General features: G+C 59.1%; 3 protein-coding genes across 3 annotated transcripts in view; 1 reads left to right on the top strand and 2 right to left on the bottom strand.

Moving 5' to 3' along the window:
- Positions 1 to 285, bottom strand: part of Cherp (calcium homeostasis endoplasmic reticulum protein) — a gene marked incomplete in the record, with an annotated part of 10,495 nt that extends 10,210 nt beyond the window's left edge. Inside the window, 1 exon segment of the mRNA XM_013507227.1 lies at positions 62 to 285. Coding sequence (XP_013362681.1) covers positions 62 to 86 — 25 coding nt within the window.
- Positions 85 to 8,816, top strand: LOC106147160. Its single transcript, XM_013507188.1, has 5 exons — positions 85 to 195; positions 317 to 474; positions 1,963 to 2,079; positions 2,920 to 3,115; positions 6,765 to 8,816. Exons 1-5 carry the CDS (start codon positions 85 to 87, stop codon positions 7,191 to 7,193), a joined length of 1,011 nt encoding a protein of 336 aa, XP_013362642.1. The 3' UTR covers positions 7,194 to 8,816.
- A 3,333-nt stretch (positions 8,817 to 12,149) lies between these two features.
- On the bottom strand, positions 12,150 to 20,756 carry Slc35e1 (solute carrier family 35, member E1; the record flags this gene model as incomplete). The annotated part of the gene is given in 5 exon segments (XM_005409500.2): positions 12,150 to 14,507; positions 14,969 to 15,214; positions 16,978 to 17,103; positions 18,425 to 18,562; positions 20,686 to 20,756. Coding segments are annotated over 5 exon segments (794 nt in total), but the record flags the coding sequence as incomplete, so codon positions are not given.
- Positions 20,757 to 20,814: the final 58 nt, after the last annotated feature.

The raw sequence follows: 20,814 nt of genomic DNA, 5'->3' as shown, positions 1-20,814 counted from the left end.
GAGGCGGGGCGGCGGGGCGGCCGCGGGAGGACAACGGTCACGGATCCGGGCTGGGCCTCACCGTCGGGGGGCAGCGGCATATCCATGGCTCCGGCCGCGGGGAACGACCTCCCGCGCCTCACGATCGCGCAGCAGCGCCGTCTACGGAAGCCGGCCGGAAGTGGCGCGAAGGAACAGTTTACGGCGGGCCGAGCGGTCAACTTCCGCCCGCCACTTACGGCCGTCGCCTGGAAACCCCGGAAGTGAGGGCAGGAGCCGGCAGGGTCTGGCGTGAGGAACCCGCGCGCTCAGGCCTCGGTGCGGGCGGGGCGAGTAGTTAAACGGGCGAGCGCGTCTTCGCGCTTGCGCAGAGCGGGCCGCTGCTCCCGCCCCCGAGTGCGGTGTGCCGTTGTGTTGCGGCGGGGGATCGGGAGTCATTGGCGTCCGTGCCGGGGGTCTCTTTCCTTCCTGCAGACGTGTTGAGGAGTCCGCGAGGTGAGGTTCGTTCGCGGCCTCGGGCTCGGGGCCGGGGGGGCGGAAGGAGGCGGAACTGGGCTTATCGGGTTCCCAGATCGCCACCGTTACAGTGGTTGGCTGCGCTTCGCTAGTTTTTGTGCAAGCGGTGTACACGTGGCTCAGATTTTTTTCCCCCTTTTTTGCAGTACTGGGGATTAAATCGAAGAGTTTCCTTAGTGAGCTGTATACCCACCTGGTTTTTTTTAGACAGGGTTTCCCTACGTTGTCCAGGCAGGGATCAAACTTGAAATCTTCCCTGCCTCAGCCTCCCAGAGTGCTGGGATCACAGGCGTGGCCACCACACCCCGCGTAATTATTTTATTGTTACTAAAATCTCCACCAGATGGGCCAGACTGCAAATATTTTAGGCTCTGAGGGCCAAGAGGCAAGATTGGGGGGGATTTAGCTCAGCGGCAAAAGCGCCTGCCTCGCAAGCGCAAGGTCGTGAGTTCGGTTCCCGGTACCGGAGAATAAACCAAAAAAAAAAAAAAAAAAGCAAGATTGGGGATTTTATCCAGGCACTTACTAACCAAAGAGAAATGTTTGTAAGTTTTTTATTGAATTAAGCCAGGCGCAAACCCCCGTTTGCTCTCAGTTCTCTGCGAGGCCAAGGCAGGAGGATGGCACATTTGAGGCCAGCTTGAGCAATTTAGCAAGGCTGTGTCTCCAAGTAAAGTAAAATGGGCACTAGCCTAGCACCTGCCAGGTCCTGAGCTCTACCCCCAGGGTTGACTTTAAAATGTAATAAATATTTTATTACATAAATAAAATAAGTACATAAATAAATAATTTATTACATACATAAAATATTTTATTACATAAATAATATTTTATTACATAAATAAATGCGTGGTGGCGCAGGCCTGTAATGCCAGCACTGGGGAGGCTGAGGCAGGAGGATTGTTGCAAGTTCAAGACCAGCTTGGGCTACAAAGTGAGCTGAAGTTCAGGCTGAACTGCATAGCGAGACCTTGTCTCAAAAAGACCAAAAAAAAAACAAAACAAAACCATATATATATATATATATATATATATATAAAATATGATCTCTAAGATCGAGTGGACTCCTGAGAAGGACTTCTTCCTGAGAAGAGTGGAATTCTCTTGGTGGGGAACGTTTTGCGTAACTGGGGTTCCAAGTTAGTCTTCCCTGCCGTGAGCAGCTTGCAGATACTCACCTGTGCTCCTAGAACAGGAGACCTGCAAGAACAGGAGACCGGCTGGTTCTGGCTTGTGGAACTGGCCGGGATCCAACCACACCTCTCCTGGGGTCCCCTGCCGGCAGGGGAGACACACCTCACTCAGTCGGGAGGTGTGGCCTCATGCAAGCAGAGGACAGGGCAGTGTCCCTGGGTGTGGCTCGTGGGACGAGGTCAGCGGGCAGGACCTGGCTCTGACCTCAGCGCGCGCGGACAGACACAGCTGTCCCGTCTCTGTGGCGACAGGTGTTCGCACTCCCCACTCCAGGACAGGTGCGCATCAGGTGTCCCGCCTGGGGGCTGTCTTCGCTGCTGGCCCTCAGAGAGCCACAGACCAGGGGACCGCACAGCAAACAGCGTGTGTGGACAGTCCCGTGAGCTACAGGTGCGTGCCGCTGACCCGCTCTGGTTTCCTTTGCTTTTTATTTTCTTCTTGGTGTGGCGCGTGGAAACTAGAGCCTTCGCACTGAGCTGGCTGTCGTGAACGGCTGGCCCCACCCCCCCTTTTTTTTTTTTTTTACTTTGAGACAGGGTCTCACTAAGTTCCCCAGGCTGGGCTGGACCTTGGGATCCTCCTGGCTCAGCCTCAGAGTACTGAATTTACAGGCAGACACTGAAGGCTTTGGGGATGGGTGGAGACAGGGTCTCACTTCCTATGTGGCCCAGCCTGGCCTCGAACTGGCCACAATCCTCCTGCCTCAGCCTCCGGAGTGCTAGGGTACAGATGGGTGCCATTGTTCCAGGCTTTTTGTTCTTGAGTCTCACAGGTGCCCAGGCCTTCCCTGGCTCAAGGGATCCCATCCCGCGGCACCCTTGCTGCTATAGCAGAAGAAATACTCGCTCCCATGCACCCTGCAGTAAGCTTTTTACCCTCGGGCTGCAGCCCTCTTCCCGGCACGTGTGAGATACGTGGAATCAATGTCACCTTTCGAGCAGTCACCTCGCACCACCTTACGGAAGGAAGGGGAAGCTCCGAGTAACTCTGACCCATCAGCTAACGAGGAGCGCCCTGCTCCTGTGCTTCCTGCGTGCTCCGCACCCTGGAAAAGCCTGCACACCGCGGGCTCGGGGCCTGGCCCTGGGAGCGACCCCGGCCAGGCCCGCTGGCGCCAATAAAGCTGTGCGCTTGCCTCCAAGCCTTGGGCACCACTCCGTTCTCGGTCTCGTCTGCTGCGGCTCTTGCTGCGAGCTGTAGCGTGGGCTGTAACATTGGTTCTCTGACCAGGGACTGCGCTCACGCGTTAGGTCACCGTCGAAGCCCTCGTAGAAGGAGCAGGGACCCTGCAGTCCCCCGACTGCAAGGCGGGCCCTCAGATTTCTCAGAGTCCCCTCGGGAGTGGAGACCACTGCCTTGCTCACTGCTACGGCTCTCCAGACCCGGAAGGGGAGAGGACACTTGCCTGGTCTGGCCACTGGACAAGGTGAGACCCCGGGTGTGCACAGGTCAGTTCAGTCCCGCTCGATCTGAGTGAAGGAAGGCTGACCGCCTCTCACTAGTCCGATTCCCGGCGGGGATGTAGCTCCGAGTTCGTTGTACGAATGGAGGCGCGCATGAACGTGAGCACAGCGTGAGCCCTAAGCCACTCGGTCTGTGCTGCACGGCGGGGGCCTCCGGGGCCCTGCAGCTCCAGAGCGTGAGGCGGTCAGCTGTGAGTGGTTCCGTGGCCATGTCGCATGGCTGGAGGTCCTTGACCAGCCCGGAGATTGCAGTGCACCTGTTGCCAAGACGGACCTTTGTCCCGGCGAGGGGACCGGCCAGAGCTGAAGAGGGCTTCGTTCCTCTCGAGGAGCACCCGCCTCTGTCTTGACTCCCTTCAAGGGAGCACTGCATGCACAGAGGGACCAGGCCGGGGTGGAGTCAGTGAAAACCCAGTCCTAGGCTGCGGTGTGTAACTGTGAGAAGGGGTTTTCAGAGGACTACGGGATAAGCGTGAAACCGTCTCGCCGCCTCTGCACCTTCTGTGCGGTAGAATGGCTGCGGCTCTGCCCGAGTGGACGCCAGAGGAGACCCTAAATGTCGATCCTGTCCAAAAGGTTTGGGACAGAGTCACCGCGCTGGGACCCCAAGGCTACGCAGCGCGGTTCCGCTACATTGATTCCTGGCTGAACTTGGGCGTTTCTCCCGCCCTGGCTGCACACCTGCATCTGTCATGGTAGAAGGTCCATGGTGATGATGAAGCGGATCCCGAGAGAGATAAGCCCAACCTGCCAGTTCCGAGACCAGGCCCCTGGTCCTTCCTGAAGGCCCTGCCCAAGCTGACGTGCTGCCTCCCTGCTAGGACCGCCTCAAGTGCCACAGCCACCACAGCTACCTCTGACTGCTCGGCTGCACCCACAGGTGGCCCTTAGCCGCACCGGCTGTGCCTGATCCCGCTGGCTGCCCGCCCACGCCCCCGCCCCAGAATCTGTCCCGACGCCTGGAGGTCTGCACTTACCACAGCCGCCCTTGCCGGCCCCGGCTGTGCCCACAGGTGGCCCCCGGACGCCCCTGGCTGTTCCCACCTCCCCTGGGCTCCCGTCACCTGCCCAGATCCCAGCTCCAGAATCTCCCCCACTGCCCACAAGTTCATGCAGCCCGTTCTGCCCGGGCTCATTTACAGGTGCCCCTCCCCGCATCCCCTGGGGCCCACTCTGGGCAGCCCAGTCAACAGCCACTCCTGCACTGCCACCCGTTCAGTACCATGGGCTCCTGAACTGGGAAACCACACCCCACCATTCAAGCTGTGATAGATCTGACCTCCATCTTCCAGACTCACCGGCCAGCTTGAGAGGACTGCCAGCAGCTGCTTCTGACCCTCGTCAGTACGGAAGAGCGTCGCTGCCTCTCAGAGGCAGCCCCTTGGCTCGGGACAAGGCCTGGCAGCTGAAGTGGATCCAGGGACTTGGTAGCCAATGTGTTACCCTGGGAATGCCCAACCTCCTCCTCACCAGAGGGAATTACTGCATTAAGCTGGTACTGATCTGCGATGCTAGCTGGACTCAAAGAAGGTGCAGAGGAACCCACTGACGTGTCCCAGGTTGCCTCCGTCACCCTGGAGCCCACTGAGAGTTCAGCCAAGTTCTGTGAGGGACTCAGGCGTTTCACCTTTAAATTCCCTTTGACCCTGAAAAACCCGAACATACCAGATGGTAAAGGCAGCTTTTGTGAGTTAGTCAGCCAGTGACATTTGGAAGAAAATACAAAAGGTAGATGGATCTGTGGGCATTCTATGCAGCTGCTTCCGATAGCTACCCAAGTTTATGTTAACAGAAGAAGAAAAGCAGGAACAGCGCTGAGAGGCAGACCAAAGGGCCCAGCCACGGGCCACCGTAACACTCCACTCAGCTGCACCAAACGCAGTCACTCTCCCGAGCCCGCTGCCCATCCCCAGGCCTCTTGGTTTACATGCCTGGGCCTGAAAGATGCTCTCTTCTGCTTGTGTGTAGCTCCAGTCAGTCAGCTGTGAAGATGCTGAAACAGGACGCAGGGGACAACTCACCTGGGCCAGATGGCCTCAAGGGTTCGAGAATTCCCTGAGCCTATTTGGACAAGCCCTTAGAAGAGGTGCTTCCAGGACCTCTGCCTGTAGGATGGCTAGCTCAATGAGCTGGATTATGGGCGCTTACTTGGGCAAAAAATAAAAAGGTAAATCTCAACACTGACTCCAGATATACCTTCACCACAGTTCACGTCCACAGCCTGATCTGTGAGGAAAGGGACCTATTCACGGCTAACGGAAAACAAATTAAGTGGCAGTGTATTTGTAAACCGTATGGAACTGAAGATTAGGAATAAAACCATTTTCTTACATAGAAAAAAAGAAGTCATCACCCAGCTGTTGGCCGTGGTCTGGAAACCCTAGAAGGCTGCCATTATATACTAAGTGGGACAGCAAAAGATAACAGGTTCTGTGACCCTGGGGAGTCAGAGTGGATGCAGTTGCTGAGGTGACAGCCAACTCAGCCTGGGACCAAGCTCTCCAGGCGCCACGAGACAGAATGGGTCTGATCCAAAACTTAGAAATCCAACATCAGGGGCTCCTGATACTATGTGGATTCTATGGGAAGGACTGCTTAGTTACACCAAAGAAGAAACAACGTGGGCAAAACAGGAAGGGAGCCACCCAATGACCACAAATGGACTTTGCCAGGTGGACAAGTCCTCATCCCTCGTGGACTGACCCGTGCATGCCCCGATAAAACCACCCCATGACGTAACTCCTGGGGGAAAGACGGCCGTGGCCCCTCTCCTTGGCAGATATACTGTATTCCCAGACTGACCGCCACCCAGGCCCCAGTCAGCCAGAGAGGTCACACTTGCACTGTACTTGAGCTCATCAGGGACCTTGATCACCCCTAGGCATCCAGCATGTAGGTCTGTCCCTCTTTGCAGATCTTCAGGTTTTCCTCATCAAGATTAAGCCCTGCAGAGGCTACAAGTGTCTATTACTGCTTGTCTGTACATATTCGGGATGGCCAGAGGCATTTCCCACCTGTTCAGGAAAAGCTTGTGAAGTCTGCAAAGTTGATGGGAAATAATTCTAAGATACGGCCTTCTCTTGAGCATTGGCAGTGACAGTAGACCTGCCTTTGTGGCTGAAATAACCCAGAAGCTTGCCAGGCTGCTGAAGATCGAGTGGAATCGCCACACTAGATACCGACTTCAGAGCTCTGGAAAGGCTGAGAGAATTAACCAAACCCTAAAGTCCATTCTAACCAAGTATCATCAGGAAACTCCGTTACCCAGGGTAGCCTTCATCCCTATGGCCTTACTTAAGGGGAGGAGCTCACCAGGGTCTCACAGGTTCACCCCCTTTGAGGTCCTCTATGGGAGGCCCCTCCCGTAACTCAGAATCTCAGTGGAGACGTGAGACCGCTAGGTAAGCTGGGCATAGAAAACCAGCTTGAACAAGTCGGAAAGCCCTTGTGGATGTATACCACCGTAGCAGAAAGAGCTCTGCTACAATTAGACACCCAAGCCCATGTGACCCTGGCGATATGATACGGGTTAAAGACTGGAAAATAGAACCTCTTTAGCGTAGGTGGGAGAGTCGATACATGGTCATACTAACCACCCCACAACTCTTACAGTTTCAGAGGTTCAACCATGGATCCATCATTCCAGGGCCAAGAAGGCTCATCCCGACGACCACTGGAAGGTTTACCCAAGTCAAGACAGCCCTGAAGCCCAAACTGAAGAGACCGCACTTCGAGAGGCCTCAAAGCCCCGCTCCCTGCACTCTGGAAACTGACAGGTCTGTGCGCGCCCGAAGCTCCAACTTTGGAATCAACTGCGGACTTCAGACGGCTTGTTTCATAGGGACTAATCGCCCTAGCTCGTCTGTTGCTGTTGGGTGGCTTTGGTCCAGCATACCTCCTACGTGTGCAGCTGTGCGGAGATGTCTCCTCTTGCTGCTGTGTATCTGCTCCTGCTCGGCCTGCTCGGCCCCCGCGCTTGCCACGCACACTCCGGACACTGGGAGTTCCAAGCCCAGCTTTACGGCACCGACCCCGTGGTGATCCTCAACCACACCAGGTGGGATCCCTCCCAGCCGGCTGTGTATTTATATTTTGATGCTTGCCCTATTCAAACCAAAGACCCAGACAAGAATTCCTATTTCACGGGGTGTGGAGGCTTAAAGTGGGAACGAGAATATCGAACCAATAACAAATATGTCTGTCCTGAATGGCGCCAGGTACCCGGAGGCCAGGGGCGTCTAAGCCACTGTAGGGACATTCTAGATTGGTTCTGCCTCTACTGGGACTGCGCCATGGACTATGGGGGATACTTGAATACCCCCTTGACCCAGCTTCCATCAGACCCTGATTGCCAGCAAGGAGCTTGCAACCCAATAAGGTACACTGTCCAGGACCCCGCCAACCAAGAGTGGACGGGTGGTCGCCGGATGAGTGTCCGGGTAGATGGCAGAGGAAGAGACCCAGGGGCAATCATAAAAATCCAGAAAGTCTGGATCCCTCCCGCCGTGTCAGTTCATACACCAGAGCCACCGCTGTTCCCGTTAGCCCCCGAGCCCAGTGGAGACGTTGCCGGCCCACCAACACCTGGCCTGCCGGCCTGGTGAGCAGCGTGCACTGCGCCCTGCGGACTTCAGGGCCTGAGTTTGGGACCAGCTGTTGGCTCTGCATTACCCTCACCGCTCTGGCCTGGCAGTCCCGGGAGCACATGCCACACTACAAGACCAGATTGCCCCCCTGGTTGCAGTTGTCCTCCACAACCGCGGGCCTCAGACCTGTTAGCGCCCAGCAAGGAGGCACGAGCTTATTCTTAGAGGAAGAATGCTGTTGCTATGCCAGTAAGCGAGGTGTCGTCAGAGGAAGCCCTCGTCAACTGCAGGAACCAATGGAGCCAAGAGCCTCAGACAAGCGAAGGAGTTCTAGTGGCGGCACCTCCTAGAACACTGGGAACTGTGGTTAGGAGCCCTGTGGGACCTCTTTGCTCTTCTCCTAAGCCTAATGTTGGTGGCTGGGTGCAGCGGCACACGCCTGTCATCCCTGCACTTGGGAAGCTGAGGCAGGAGGATCGCTGTGAGTTTGAGGCTAGCCTGAACTGCATAGTGCGACCCTGTCTCAAAAATCAAAACACAGATCCTAATGTTAGGGCCTTTGGTCCTGAGCTGGCTCGCCAGATCTGTGTCCCAATACCTTGATTCCATGAAGCTTCAGGCGCTTGTCAGACAAGGACCCCACCGACCTTATGTGGCCACCTCACCACAAATCTGCACCCCTTGGATGAGGACACGCAGCCAAGGGTTTGACAGCCTACAGATGGGGGAAATGAAGCGGAAAAGAGCACTCCGTCCAGTCGGGAGCTCCGCCCTGCAGCAAGCCTTTTACCCTTCAGAAAGTTTCTGCCTCCGAGAACGCTGCAGCCCTCTTCCCGGCACGTGTGAGATACGTGGAATCAATGTCACCTTTCGAGCAGTCACCTCGCACCACCTTACGGAAGGAAGGGGAAGCTCCGAGTAACTCTGACCCATCAGCTAACGAGGAGCGCCCTGCTCCTGTGCTTCCTGCGTGCTCCGCACCCTGGAAAAGCCTGCACACCGCGGGCTCGGGGCCTGGCCCTGGGAGCGACCCCGGCCAGGCCCGCTGGCGCCAATAAAGCTGTGCGCTTGCCTCCAAGCCTTGGGCGCCGCTCGGTTCTCGGTCTCGTCTGCTGCGGCTCTTGCTGCGAGCTGTAGCGTTGGCTGTAACTCTGAAATGGGGTCTCACTGAGTTGCCCAGGTTGGGCTTGACCTTGGGATCCTCCTGGCTGAGCCTCAGAGTGCTGGATTTAGTGGTGGGCACTCAGGGCTTTGGGGGTGGGTGGGGACAGGGTCTCGCTTCCTTTGTGGCCCAACCTGGTCTCAAACTGGCCATAGTCCTCCTGCCTCAGCCTCCCGAGTACTAGGATTATAGGCGTTTGCCATTGTGCAGAGCTTTTTGTGTTTGAGCCTCACTGTTGCCCAGGCAGGCCTTTCCTGGCCTCGAGTGATCCTGGCCTCCAGCTGTGTGCTACAGCACCTGGCATCACTTGATTCTTACTGGGAGCTTTGAATGAGAACAGGTAGGGGAGTGTGTTGCCATGTTTAAGGCTGCAGAGGATTCTTGGGTCGTTTATCACGGTGTGTGAAAATGCAACTTTCCAGAGTCACTTGGGTCGGACTGGTTCCACTTTTAGGCCACTATTAAAAGTGACACTGGGGTGCTGAGGCTACAGCTCAGTGGCATAAGCGCCTACCTGGCAAGCGCAAGGTCGTGAGTTCGAGCCCTGGTACCGCAAAAAAAAGGTGTCAGTGCGCCTAGTGAGGCACATGGGTAATCCCAGCACTCAGGAGGCTGAGGCAGAAGTATCAGAAGTTCCAGCCCAGTTTAGGCAACTTGACGAGACCTGTCTCAGTGAAAAGTAAAAAGGCCTGGGGCCATGGCTCCGCGCAGAGGCCAGAATGCCCCAGTGTAGAAATCTCACGTTCTGGGTTGCATGTGCAGTGCCCGTCCCGACCAGCTGCTGTCCAGAGGGGTCGCAGGGCCTGCCTGGCTTGCTCCTGTGGCAGCAGTGGGGATGGGGCCCAGGACGGGCGGCAGCGGACACACAGCCCCACCAGGTCCCCAGCTGGCCTGGAACTTGATGTCCTGCTCTGATGCCTCCCAGCTTGCTGCGGACCGGCTTGTAAACTGAGGCTAGGGCCTGCGTGAGGCTGGTGCCTGTCTTGCCTCGTGAGCCGCGTGGTATGTGGACACCCCCGCCAGGCTCATGGTGGAGATCTGCCGAGGCCCAGGCGGCTGCGGGTCTTCCGAACCAGGCAGCAGCGGTAGCTGGTGGGGAAAGGCGGGCCCCTAACCCAGGTCCTCGTCTTGCAAGAGCGCCTCGGTCCCCTCAGCAGCTCGTGGCGCCCGTTGTGTCCCGCTCACCGCCCCGCGGAAACGCGTGTGCGCGGTCCGTGGCCTGCACGGAGCACCTCGGCCTGCCCATCCCGCGGCTCTGGCCTCCCGGCCGCCTGCACACATCCTCGCCTGTCTCCCCTTCCACCCGCTGCTGCGCCCCTTCTACAGGCAGCTAGGGCTTGGCCAGCTGGGGTGAGGGGTGTGCCGTGGCGCCCGCACGCACGGGGGAGGGGAACCCACTGCACGGTCTGGCGGAGGCGGCGGTCCTGTACTGATAGGGCCAGAAGGGGGACCTTCGGGGTGCGACCAGCACGAGAAAGGTCTCCGGGTCACCCTGGCACAGGGCTGGCAGCTGCAAGGCAGAACTAAGCGGGCGCCCTGCAAGCCTGTCTCCGTGGCAGAAGCCGCGCCTCGCCGCGAGGGCCCGTCCGGGTGCACGCGGGCGGGGGGTCTCTCCCGGTCCTGGAGAGGAGCGTCAAGTACACGGTGCGGCGCGGCAGCACGGTCGGCACCGCAAGGGCGAGGGCCGGCACCCGCGGTGCGCCTGTGGGGAGCGGGGCCTCGTCCTTCTCGGCATCTGCATACAGGCACTCGCTTTCCCTGACAGTTCTCTCTCCGCCTAGAAAACAGTTACTGAGAACGTGGGGACGCACACCTGTGATCGCAGCACTCAGGAGGCCGAGGCAGGAAAATCCTTCAAGGAGAGGCAACCTGAGCTACACACACACACACCGTCCCCAAGAGTGTCACAGTGGTGGCTGAGTGTGAGAACTTCGGAGGGATCTGTTTTACTATATTAAAAGACACCGTAGCTTTCAGTCATGCTGTGTGTGACAGAGGTGAGGGAGAACCCAGCCCCGTGGTGAGTGTGGCGGGCAGGGCCCTGGGCTTGGGCACCGATGTTCAGGGCTCAGCCTGACCTCTGGACAAGCCCCTCTGCCTCTGCTCCTCCCTGCTGGCCCCGCGGGCCTGGCCCTGGGACTCAGGGAAGCCGCCTCCCTCCAGGTGCCTGACCACCTCACAGGTCCGCGGGGCGCGGGCTGGGCTTGCCGTGGCCGCCAGACGCAGTGCCCGGGATCACTGAGCAGGAGCAGGGATGAGGCCCTGGGGTGCGGGGCAGACTCGCGTCCTCCCTCCCATGGGCCTCGGCGCTGTTGTCCATCCCCTTGGAGTAAGCTTCATGGAACACGGCCGTGGACCCAGCGACCGGCACACCTCACGTGCCGAGGCCTGGGTTCCTTTGCAGCAGCCCGGAAAGCAGGGCCGCGTGGAAGCACTGGCGCACTGCTGTCAGTCTAAGGTCACCAGGTGCCATGCTGAGTTCACGGTCATTCTGCCAGTAAAAGCACGTCAGGGGCTGGGGATGTAGCTCAGTGGTGCAGCACCTGCCTCACAAAGCATGAGGCCCTAAACTCAACTCTCAATACCAAAAAAATGGGGCCGGGGATATAGGTCAGCGGCCTAAGTGCCTGCCTGGCAAGCGCAAAGTCCTGAGTTCAATTCCTGGTACCAAAAAATAATAATAATAAAAGCATGTCAGTAAACGTGGCTATAGTCCTACAACTATTTGTTTATTTCCAATGATGTCACTTCTTGTTTTTTTGGCAGTACTGGGGAAACCTAGGTCCTTTTTTTTTTGAAGACAGGATCTTGCTAAGTCACCCAGGATGGGCTGGAACTTGTGATCTTCCTGCCTCAGCCTCCAGGATCGCTGGGAATACAGGCCTGTGCCACTAATGCTTTGCTCATGATTCCAATTTTATTTCAACTCATCAATCCACAAGTCACGTCCTACGTTTTGCCCCAAGAGGGCACGGCCCAGCGCACATGGGCCAAGCTCAGGTGGGTGGCTGTGCCCTGCCGAGTCCTGGGGACGTGCTTCTCGTACCCAGTGACTCCAACAAGGTGCTTAAAGCCTGAGAGTCTCACGACCGTGGGAGCCAGCCGCGGGGAGTTGGTGTTGGTGCTGGGCCCCTCCCCGGCACATGGAGCAAAGCTGGCTCTCCCACAAACCCCAGCAGGCGGGTTGGACACGTGCCTCAGCTCTTAATTGTCACATCTGTCCAGTGTACGCATTTGCTGTGGGTTTATTTTTATTTTATTTTCTGAGACAAGATCTCACTATACAGTTCACACTGGCCTTGAACACACTACAGACCCCAGGCTTTCCTTACAAACTCAGTGATCCTCCTGCTTCAGCCTCCCAACAACTGGGACCATAGGCATGTACCACCATGTCCAACTTGCTGCGGATTTATATACAGAATTAAATATCCCATTTATTATTTTAGAAACCGTTGTAAAACCACACAGTTCTCTGCAGGAAATCTTCATTGAAAAAACCCCACATTTATATACAAATTTCAGCAACATCAAAAACTCCTGGCGAAAGGGGGGCGGGATTCATTTGGGAAGCGGCAGGTCAGGGCTCGGTGCTGTGCTCCAGGTGCCGCTGCCCAGGTGAGCGCAGGTCGCTATCCATGCAGCATGTCCCTGGGAGAAGGCCATAGCCCTGACGCAAGGCTCAGCAAGGTCCTTTTTGGTTTTTTTTTTTTTTTTTTTGGTTTTTTGAGACAGGGTGTCGCTATGCACTTCAAGCTGGTCCTGGAACTCTATACAGCCCAGGCTCACCTTGAACTCACACTGATCCTCCTGCCTCAGCCTCCCCAGTGCTGGAAGACAGGCGTGGCCACTGCGCCCGGCTTCAGCAAAGTCTTCGTCAACCACGTCACCTCTTTTCTGCAGTGACAGGAACCAGGGTTGCACGTGTGCCGGGCAGGCGCTTATCACCAAGCTGCTCCCCAGCCTTTCTGTTTTACTGAGACAGTCTCACTAAGTGGCCCAGGCTGGCCTCAGGCTTGTGATCCTCCTGCCTCAGCATCCCAGGAGCCACACCCGCCATCACTCCCTCTTTTGCACTGCAGCTGTCTGAACTAGAGTCAGAATACGTCTAAAGCACACAGCACAGCCGCAGACAGCGGCACTCCTGCTGTGAGCTGACGGGCTCTAACCTTGAAGTCCAAGAAGTCTAACTGTGAGAAGCAGGAAACCCAGGAGCCGAGCGTCAGCCCCGCGCCCCCCAAGCACTGCGCTCGAAGGCACGGCCCACAGAAACTGCCCCACGTGGCTGTCCCCCAGCACAGACCAGGACACGGCCCCTTCCCGTCACCAGAAAGGACAGAGACCACGCAGGCCGGGTCCACCCCACACAAGGTCCTGTGGGTTTCTGATGGGATTCTGCTGAATCCGAACTTCTCATTTTTGAGATGGGGTCTGTTCGGGTGCCCAGGCACTCACTCTGCCTCAGCCTCCGCAACAGCTGGGACTGCAGGTGTGGTCTCGGGGCCTGGCTCCCACACTCGTTCCTGAGCAAAGGGTCTGACTTGGCAAACCACATCCAGCTCGGAGCCCCCTGCCCTGGACCTAGCAGGGCGTGGCCGGGTCCTGACGTAAACAGCACAGAAACGGCAGAGGCAAGGCCTGGTCCTGCGGCCAGCAAGACACGGCCAGCCTGCTCTGGAGTCGATTGTCGTCAGCCGCGCAGTCACAGAGAAGCAACTTCGAAGGCCAGCTGCCTCCTGCTCGTGCCTGAGTGGCACCAGGCAGCCTCGAGGGGAAGGACGAAGCTGTTTCCTGAGCCCGGCCCGCCGTCTCGCACTGCGGACCAGGCTGATGGCCGCACGCACTCCTGGAACCGGCGCGTGCCCCGGCCAGGGACGCAGTCAGCAGGTCCTCCCCGGAGACTGTAGCGCCAGACTGGGGTCGGGAGGGGGTGCAGGGGCCCGGGCCCAGAACTGCCCGGGGGAAGCCCTGCGCACCAAAGGCGACCACGCCCATCCCCATCAGACATCCATCCAGGCTGCTCCCTGCAAACCCTGCTGTCCCCCTACTGGCCCCGTGGGCCCTGACCACGGGCATGGGACGGGAGCAGCCTGCCGTCACCCTCCAGCTCCACCCTGCAGTCTGCCCCCGGCCCCCAGGTCACCCCTGGCCACTTCTCGGCCACTCCGGGCAGGCAGCGTCCGCATCGGCCGCCTCTCCTGTCCCAAGTGCTGCCCGCTGTGCCGACGAGCCGGGAGGAAGGGACTTGCGCCCCAGCGGGGACTCCGTCCTGCTCCTGGCGGATAGCAGGGTCTTCCCCAGGCAGGCCTCGCCCTGTCCCGTGACCACCGGCACTGGTGTCAGAAGCGTCTAATGCCGCTGGGGCCCACGCCTGGCCACCTGGTCCCCCGAGGGCTACACGTCATAGCGGTTCAAGGCATACGAGCTGGGCTGCCCAGGCCGGCCGTACTGAAAGTGATCCGTCAGGACGCTGCCGCCGCGGCTGTACTGCAGGTCCCCATGTGGGGGGAAGAGGATGCCGTTGTGGGGCCGCTCCCGGCCACCCAGGTCTGCCGCGGACATAGGCAGCAGGTGCTTCTTGGCCTGCTGGTTTGCATCATACTTGGTCTGTGGGAACGAGAGCGAGGACAGAGTCGAGCACATCCCCCAGGAAACCCGAATCGAAGCCCGTGAGCTTCCCCGGGCACAGGGGCACACGCCCACCATCCCAGCTACTGAGAGGCTGAGGCAGGACAGTGTAATAATAAAATGGCCTGGGGTGTGGCTCAGAGCCCAGTGCTTGTTCAGCACGCAGGACGCCCTGGCCTCCAACTGCGGCTGGCGTTGCGGGGGAAAAACCCCACCAGTCAGCCTCAAGGCTTCGAGGGCCCCAGGCAGGTTTGGGCATGGCAGCAGGTGGCTGGTGGACAACCCAGGGCCAAGCCCCCCGCAGGCATTCTGCGGACTCACAACCCACCAACGCAGCGGCAGAGAGGGGCGGAAATCCTGGCCGTGCGTGCTCTCAGCGGACCTGGGCGCGGTGGCCGGGGGGTCAAGGCGGGGACGCACCCACAGACCCCGCCGCTCACCTTGTTGTACAGGAAGACCCCGAGGATGGCGGTCAGCATGCCCAGCACGTTGGTGCTGGTGACTGGGTTGCGCAGCATGATCAGGGACACGGTGATGACCATGATCCTCTTGGTGGCGTTGGCGACTGAGTAGCTGAGCGGGCTGATGAGGTTGAGGATGCTGAAGGCAATGACGTTCTGGGCGAAGTTGCAGAAGCCGCTGACCGCCAGGAGCAGGAGTGTCCAGGGCCACTGGGACACGTAGGTCTGCGGACACGGGGAGAGGATAGCGTCGGTGGCCAGTGGGGCCCTGCCCTGCCCCACCTGGTCAGCTCTGCTCCACACACATCATGGGGAGACGTGGCCCATCTCCCAGCCAGAAGCAGACAGCAGAGAGGAGCCTGCTCGGGGTCCCCAGGTCACCCCGTGACCACCTAAGGAGGGCTTCGCTAATCCCAGTGCTGTTCAACCAGTGAGGTTGACAGTCAAAATGCACCACCAGCCTGATGAGGTGGCCCACATCTGTGATCCCAGTACTCTGGGAGGCTGAGGCAGGAAGATCTCAAGTTCCAACCCACAGTGAGCAACTTATCGAGACCCCATCTTGAGGTGAAAAATAAGGGTTAGGGATGGAGCGCGGTGTGAAGGGCCCAGATTCAAACCCCCGCGCTGCACAAAAGGAAAGAGCGAGGACAAACCACCGCACGGCTCCCGGATGGCACAGCACAAGGCCGGCCCGCGGTCACGTGATGCCGGGCCTTGACACGGCCCGTGATCCGCAGGCATCACCCAGGGCTGGATGTGAGCCCAAGCTTCTGTCCCTGGATGGTGCCACCTGCACTGCTGTGGGCCCAATGCAGGAGTCGTGGGGCCCTTGGGGCAGATAACCGCTCCACCCACACTCACACCGTGGCCTCAGGAGCTTGGCTTCCATGGGCTCGAGGTCACCAGGGTGGGAGGGAGGCTCCATGCTGTGTGCGTTCCCCACGCCAGGGTCCTGGGCACAGCTGCACCCAGCAGGCAGGGAGGGAACGTCCTGCTTCCTGGACATGCAGGGAGCTGCATGTGGACAGCCCGGCAGTAAAATAAAACCGGCTGTGGATGTCACTCAGTTTGAAGGCTCTGTGTTCACTCCCCAGCCTCGCCAAAAAAGAAAAAAAAGAAAAACATATCCCTGAGGCCCCTTGAAGGCTTGGCCCCAGCCTGTAGTGCCACGGGGAGGTGGTGAGACCTTTAAGAGGGGGTCTGAGCAAAAGTGAGGTCACTGGGGTGTGGCCACCCCATACTGGGACCCACCCTTCCTGTCCCCTGCAGCCCCGCAGCCCAGGCCAAGCAGCTTCCTGCACAGGGCCCTGCTGCGACGTGCTGCCCTGCTGCAGGCCCAGGGCGCGGGGCCAGGCAACCACGGACTGCAGCATCCTCCAGAAGTCACGGCGCCCATCACCCTGGCCCTGTCCCGAGCCGAGCGTTTCAGATATCCTGTCAGCGACCGGAAGCTGGCTGACAGTACGGGTCAGCTTCCCCACCGCTCCGACAAAAGGCCTCGCAGGTGCAGGGGAAGCGGTTCTGAAGCCTCAGCCTGTGGCTGGCCGGCTCCTTGCTATGGCTGGGAGGTGACACCCGGCGCAAGACGTCAGGATGCAGCGGGCAGAGCCCGAGACGGGGCTGGGGCCCCAGCCCGGCAGGCGTGGGCGTCGCGAGCGTCCTCGCAGCCCTCTCGCCGGGGAGCTACAGCCCACAGAAGCTTCACCACAGGACCACGGGACCCCGTCTCTCTGCTCCCAGCGTCTACTCAGGGTTCCTTCCTTCTAGACACTCCCGCTGCTGCCAGCCGCTGAGACATGATGCGCTCGGGACGCTCGCCGCGGCCTGCGCCTGAGCTGGGAGCCAGTGAAGCCTTCTTTGTTTATAACACCAGGCGGCCTCACGCACCTTGCCACAGTAACGGAAAGTGGACGCGCAGGTGCCAGCGTGGACCCACACTCCCACTCCTGGACGCCCGTGGTCAGGAAGGGCGCGGGCACACTCACCAGGTCACTGCTGACGAGGAACGCTGAGAGGTCCACCAGCACCCACGTGGGGATCATGAAGAAGACCGCGTGGCACCCCAGGATGTTGAGCAGCCGGAGGTGGTGGATGCGGGAGTCTCTCAGCACCTGCGCAGAGAAGGCTCGTGAAGGGCTGAAGCAGGCCGCCAGCCAGGGAGCCCTGCGTCCCCACCGCCAGCCAGGGACATCCAACCCGAATGCCGAAGTGCCACGCTCATTTTTTTTTTTTACTAGGAATCAAGCTCAGGGCCTTGCGCTTGCCAGGCCGGCACTGTGCCGCTGAGCCACATCCCCGGCCCTGCCACGTTCACCTTCAAAGGACAGACAGCACGTGCCCAACACAAGTGCGCCGTTTCATGGGTAAAGGGGCAGGGAAGGAAAAGCAAAGCCAAGCCCGGGACGGTGCTGGTGAAGGTACGGGGAAGCAGCACTGTGAGAACCTCCGGGGTAAGTGGGATGTGGTGCGGCTTTTCTGGACACGGCCAGGCAGTGCTGGCGACTCGAGCAGCTTCACACCCTCGCTGACCCATTACAAAGAGCTCAAGGTCAGAAAACCATTCCACATAAGGCCGGCCACGGGAGAAGATGGCACGGCCCGCGTTTACAACAGGACAAAGGCCTGCACCAACTGTGGCACCAGCGTGGCACGTGGCAGTTACAGGGGTCCAAGAAAGAGACGCTGGTCAGGGTATGGTGAAAAGGTACTCTAACTGACAGCAGCCACAGCACAACTTGAAATATGTCTGTGCTACTGTGTCTCCGGGGACTGCCCGGAGAAACGGACATCGCAGCCACTCCCTGGGGCTGGGTGCCGCTGAGCAAGACAGCTTGCCTGGAATGCTGCAGGCCCTGGGCTCCAGGCCCAGCACCAGGAATCCCCACACCAAGACCCTATGGCGGGCCGCTGTCGTGCTCAGGGGACTATGCTGCGATGTGAGTTTGCATAGTGGCAGCCTGGCCAGCAGGCCAGGCCTCTCTGCTCTTTATCCCCTGCTCCCGCCACGGTGCCCAGCACACAGTACGTGCTGGGGAAGTTTCAAAAAAATGTCCATGGGCGTGGAGGGGCCCACCTGCAAGCCCACTACTCTGGGAGGCCGAGGCGGGAGCACTACAAGTTTTGGGCAACTTAGACCCTGTTCTGAAAATAATAAAAAGGGTTGGGAGTGCAGCTCAGTGCAAAGGCACCAGGTACCATCCCCCGGGCTGCAAAAAGTTCTTTTATGGGGCTTTCTCTTTTTCTTAGCATTGTGTGTGTGTTAATTTTATAATAGAACAACATCAACTATTTAAAACACAAAGCAAACAAGAAGGGAGCAAAAAGCAGGCAGCAAAAAAGCACACCTCCCCCCAGCCCGGCTGTACCGCACCCTCCCTCAGCCCTGCCACCCCCCCCAGCCAAGCCCCCCCCCCCAGCTCGGCCGGGCCGCACCTTCTTGGAGAAGATGTTCTGCAGCGAGAAGCACAGCGTGGCCGCCAGGGCGCTGAGCAGCCCCCACACGTCGAAGGACAGCTCGGTGACGGTGGCCAGCAGCACGCCGCTGATGATGGGGATGAGCGACAGGTACACCTGCGGGGAGCAGAGCAGGGAAGGACCCCGGCCCGGGCCGTGCCACTCTCCCTCCCCTTGAGCGCAGGCACACGCTGCAGGTCCCCAGGCTGGTGCCAAGAGCCCACCTGGGGCACGCCCAGGGAAGTCCCCGGCTAGCTCGACCCCCAGGTGGGCCCTGTCTGTGGCTGTGGCCCTCCCACCTCAAAGGGGCTCCTGCTGGTTACCGCCTTCCCTGTAGGTCTCGGATCTCCCCAACACCAGGACCTCTCCTGCCCTAAGGAGCATGCTCCACCCACTGCGCCTGCCCACGAGGCCATCTGGCCTCCGCTAGACCAGGCACGACTTCAGAGCAGGTCCCATCTGCTGCCCTGTCCCGCACACAGTGGGCACTCAGTAGCTGCCAGCACAGTGGACAGGGGGCAGCGAGGGCGGTGCTGAATCCCGGCATCCTGTGCCAAACATCTCTCAGTATCCACGTCAGGCTTCCTCAGTCCTGGCTCACACCTGAGCTACAAGAAACCCTCTTTTTTTTGTGTGGACCTCGGAGTGGAACCCGGGGCTTCCATACTAAGCTGCATCCCCAGCTCCATGTCTAGACAGAGTTCTGCGTTCACTAAGCTGGCCAGATTGGGCTCCCACTTGCGATCCTCCTGCCTCTGCCTCTCTGAGTGCTGGGCAGAGAACAACGTCACTGTGGAGATTTAGCAAACAGGGGTGATGTCCCCAGTGGGGCCGGTCACTTGCTGTACACTGCGTGGTTCCTAGTGTGGCCCTCAGAGGTGTGACGCCTTCATTTTTTCCTGAGCTCAGGAATAAGCTGTTAGGGTTTGTGGCTAGATATCCCTCCAAAGACTCACGTGGTCATGGGCGGGCTTCTAGATTTTGTGATTGATTCGAGGTCCAATGCTGGGATTATGGGTGTGACTGCCACACCCGCCCCGGGGCGGGTAGTTTGCACACAATATAAGGGAGGGAAAGAGGCTTGCTCTTCCCGCTGCTCCTCCCTTTTTACTCCTGCAGTGTTTGCTGTTTTCCACTGTGAACAATTGCCGTCTGCCATGTGCCACCCTGCCTTGGAGCCAGTGGAATACGGACTGAAACGTCCACAGACTGTGAGCTAAATAAACCTTTCCTTCTTTAATTCTAGGCACCAGGTATTTTGTCTCAGCAATGACAGAAAAGTAACTAAGACACCTGCATTATCCAGCTTGCAGTGTGGGTCCCCACGAAGCTCTCCCTTTACTGTCACCCAGCTGCCCGCCCAAGAGGGCCACTCCCATCTCTGCTCACCGTGTGAGACTCTGGGTACAATGTCCCAGACAACTCGGAAACCTGACGAACAGATGCGCTATCAGGTGATACAGGCACACTTCTGGGTGACTCTAACCCCTGGGGGGTCAGACACACCTGAGGTCACCCACAGGCCAGCTGCAGGGCACACACAGCTCTTGCCAGGGAAAGACAGGCTGCAACAGACCCAGCCAGAGGAGGCCCAGTTTCTAAAAGCTGATCAGGGGCACTGCGCCCGAGTTACAGGAAACCCGGGATGCTGGAAAGCAAGCCCTCGAAAAGCACACTGTGTCCAGCAAGAAATGGAGTTCCAAGGGGATAGGTGGAGCCCTGTTTCCACTGAAGGACACAGTGAGGCTGGGCCCGGCTAGCCACAGCCTCGCGCACCCCAAGGCAGGAAGTGCTCTGCCTGGCAGCCTGGACAGACCCAGGTCCGGCTGCTCTCACTGCTGAGACTTCAGGACCCTGCCTGCCTGAGGCTCCTGTGTGGCCGGAAGTCCCCTACCTGGCCACTGGGGGGGAAACCCGCTAGGCTTCTGATCTATCCCTGGCCCCACTGGAGGCGCCCTGCGGAGATGGGCCCGGGCCACCCGCAGCGCCAGACCGGGGAACGAGATCAGGAGCACCTCAGGCCTGAGGCGGGGGCGTTCCTGCGGCCACACCGCGAGACCTCCACCCCGAGGCGGTCTGCAGGGCGAGCCCAGGCAGCGGCAGCCGGACGAGAGCTGTGCCAGGCCTCTCCTCGACTTCCTCATCCGACAGGAAGCCGGGCGGCCGGCAGGCAAGGAGCGGACACGTCACCCGCTGAGGTCTGCGGGGCCTGCCATCCCGGGGGCCCCTGCCCGGCTTACCTTGGTGCTCTGCTTCTCCTTCATGATAATCCGGGACAGGAGGACCACCCAGATGGGCATGGTGGCCTTGACTGCGGAGAGAGCGGCACTCAGGCCCAGCGCCTCCGGCCGGCGGGCGCACTGCCCCCC

This window comes from Chinchilla lanigera, unplaced genomic scaffold, assembly GCF_000276665.1.
Source record: "Chinchilla lanigera isolate Chin_1 unplaced genomic scaffold, ChiLan1.0 scaffold00123, whole genome shotgun sequence".
In the NCBI taxonomy this organism is placed as follows: domain Eukaryota; kingdom Metazoa; phylum Chordata; class Mammalia; order Rodentia; family Chinchillidae; genus Chinchilla; species Chinchilla lanigera.
Note: the sequence above shows the minus strand (reverse complement) of the source record. Positions and strands in the feature narration are given on the sequence as shown.

What these genes read in the sequence shown, in the direction of transcription:
- LOC106147160 (XM_013507188.1), top strand. Translation starts at nt 85, where the DNA reads ATGGCTCCGGCCGCGGGGAACGACCTCCCGCGCCTCACGATCGCGCAG. An exon ending in AGTTTACGGCGGGCCGAGCG is followed by an intron (nt 196 to 316) that starts GTCAACTTCCGC and finishes CGGGGCGAGTAG; the next exon opens with TTAAACGGGCGAGCGCGTCT. An exon ending in GACAGTCCCGTGAGCTACAG is followed by an intron (nt 2,080 to 2,919) that starts GTGCGTGCCGCT and finishes TTCTCTGACCAG; the next exon opens with GGACTGCGCTCACGCGTTAG.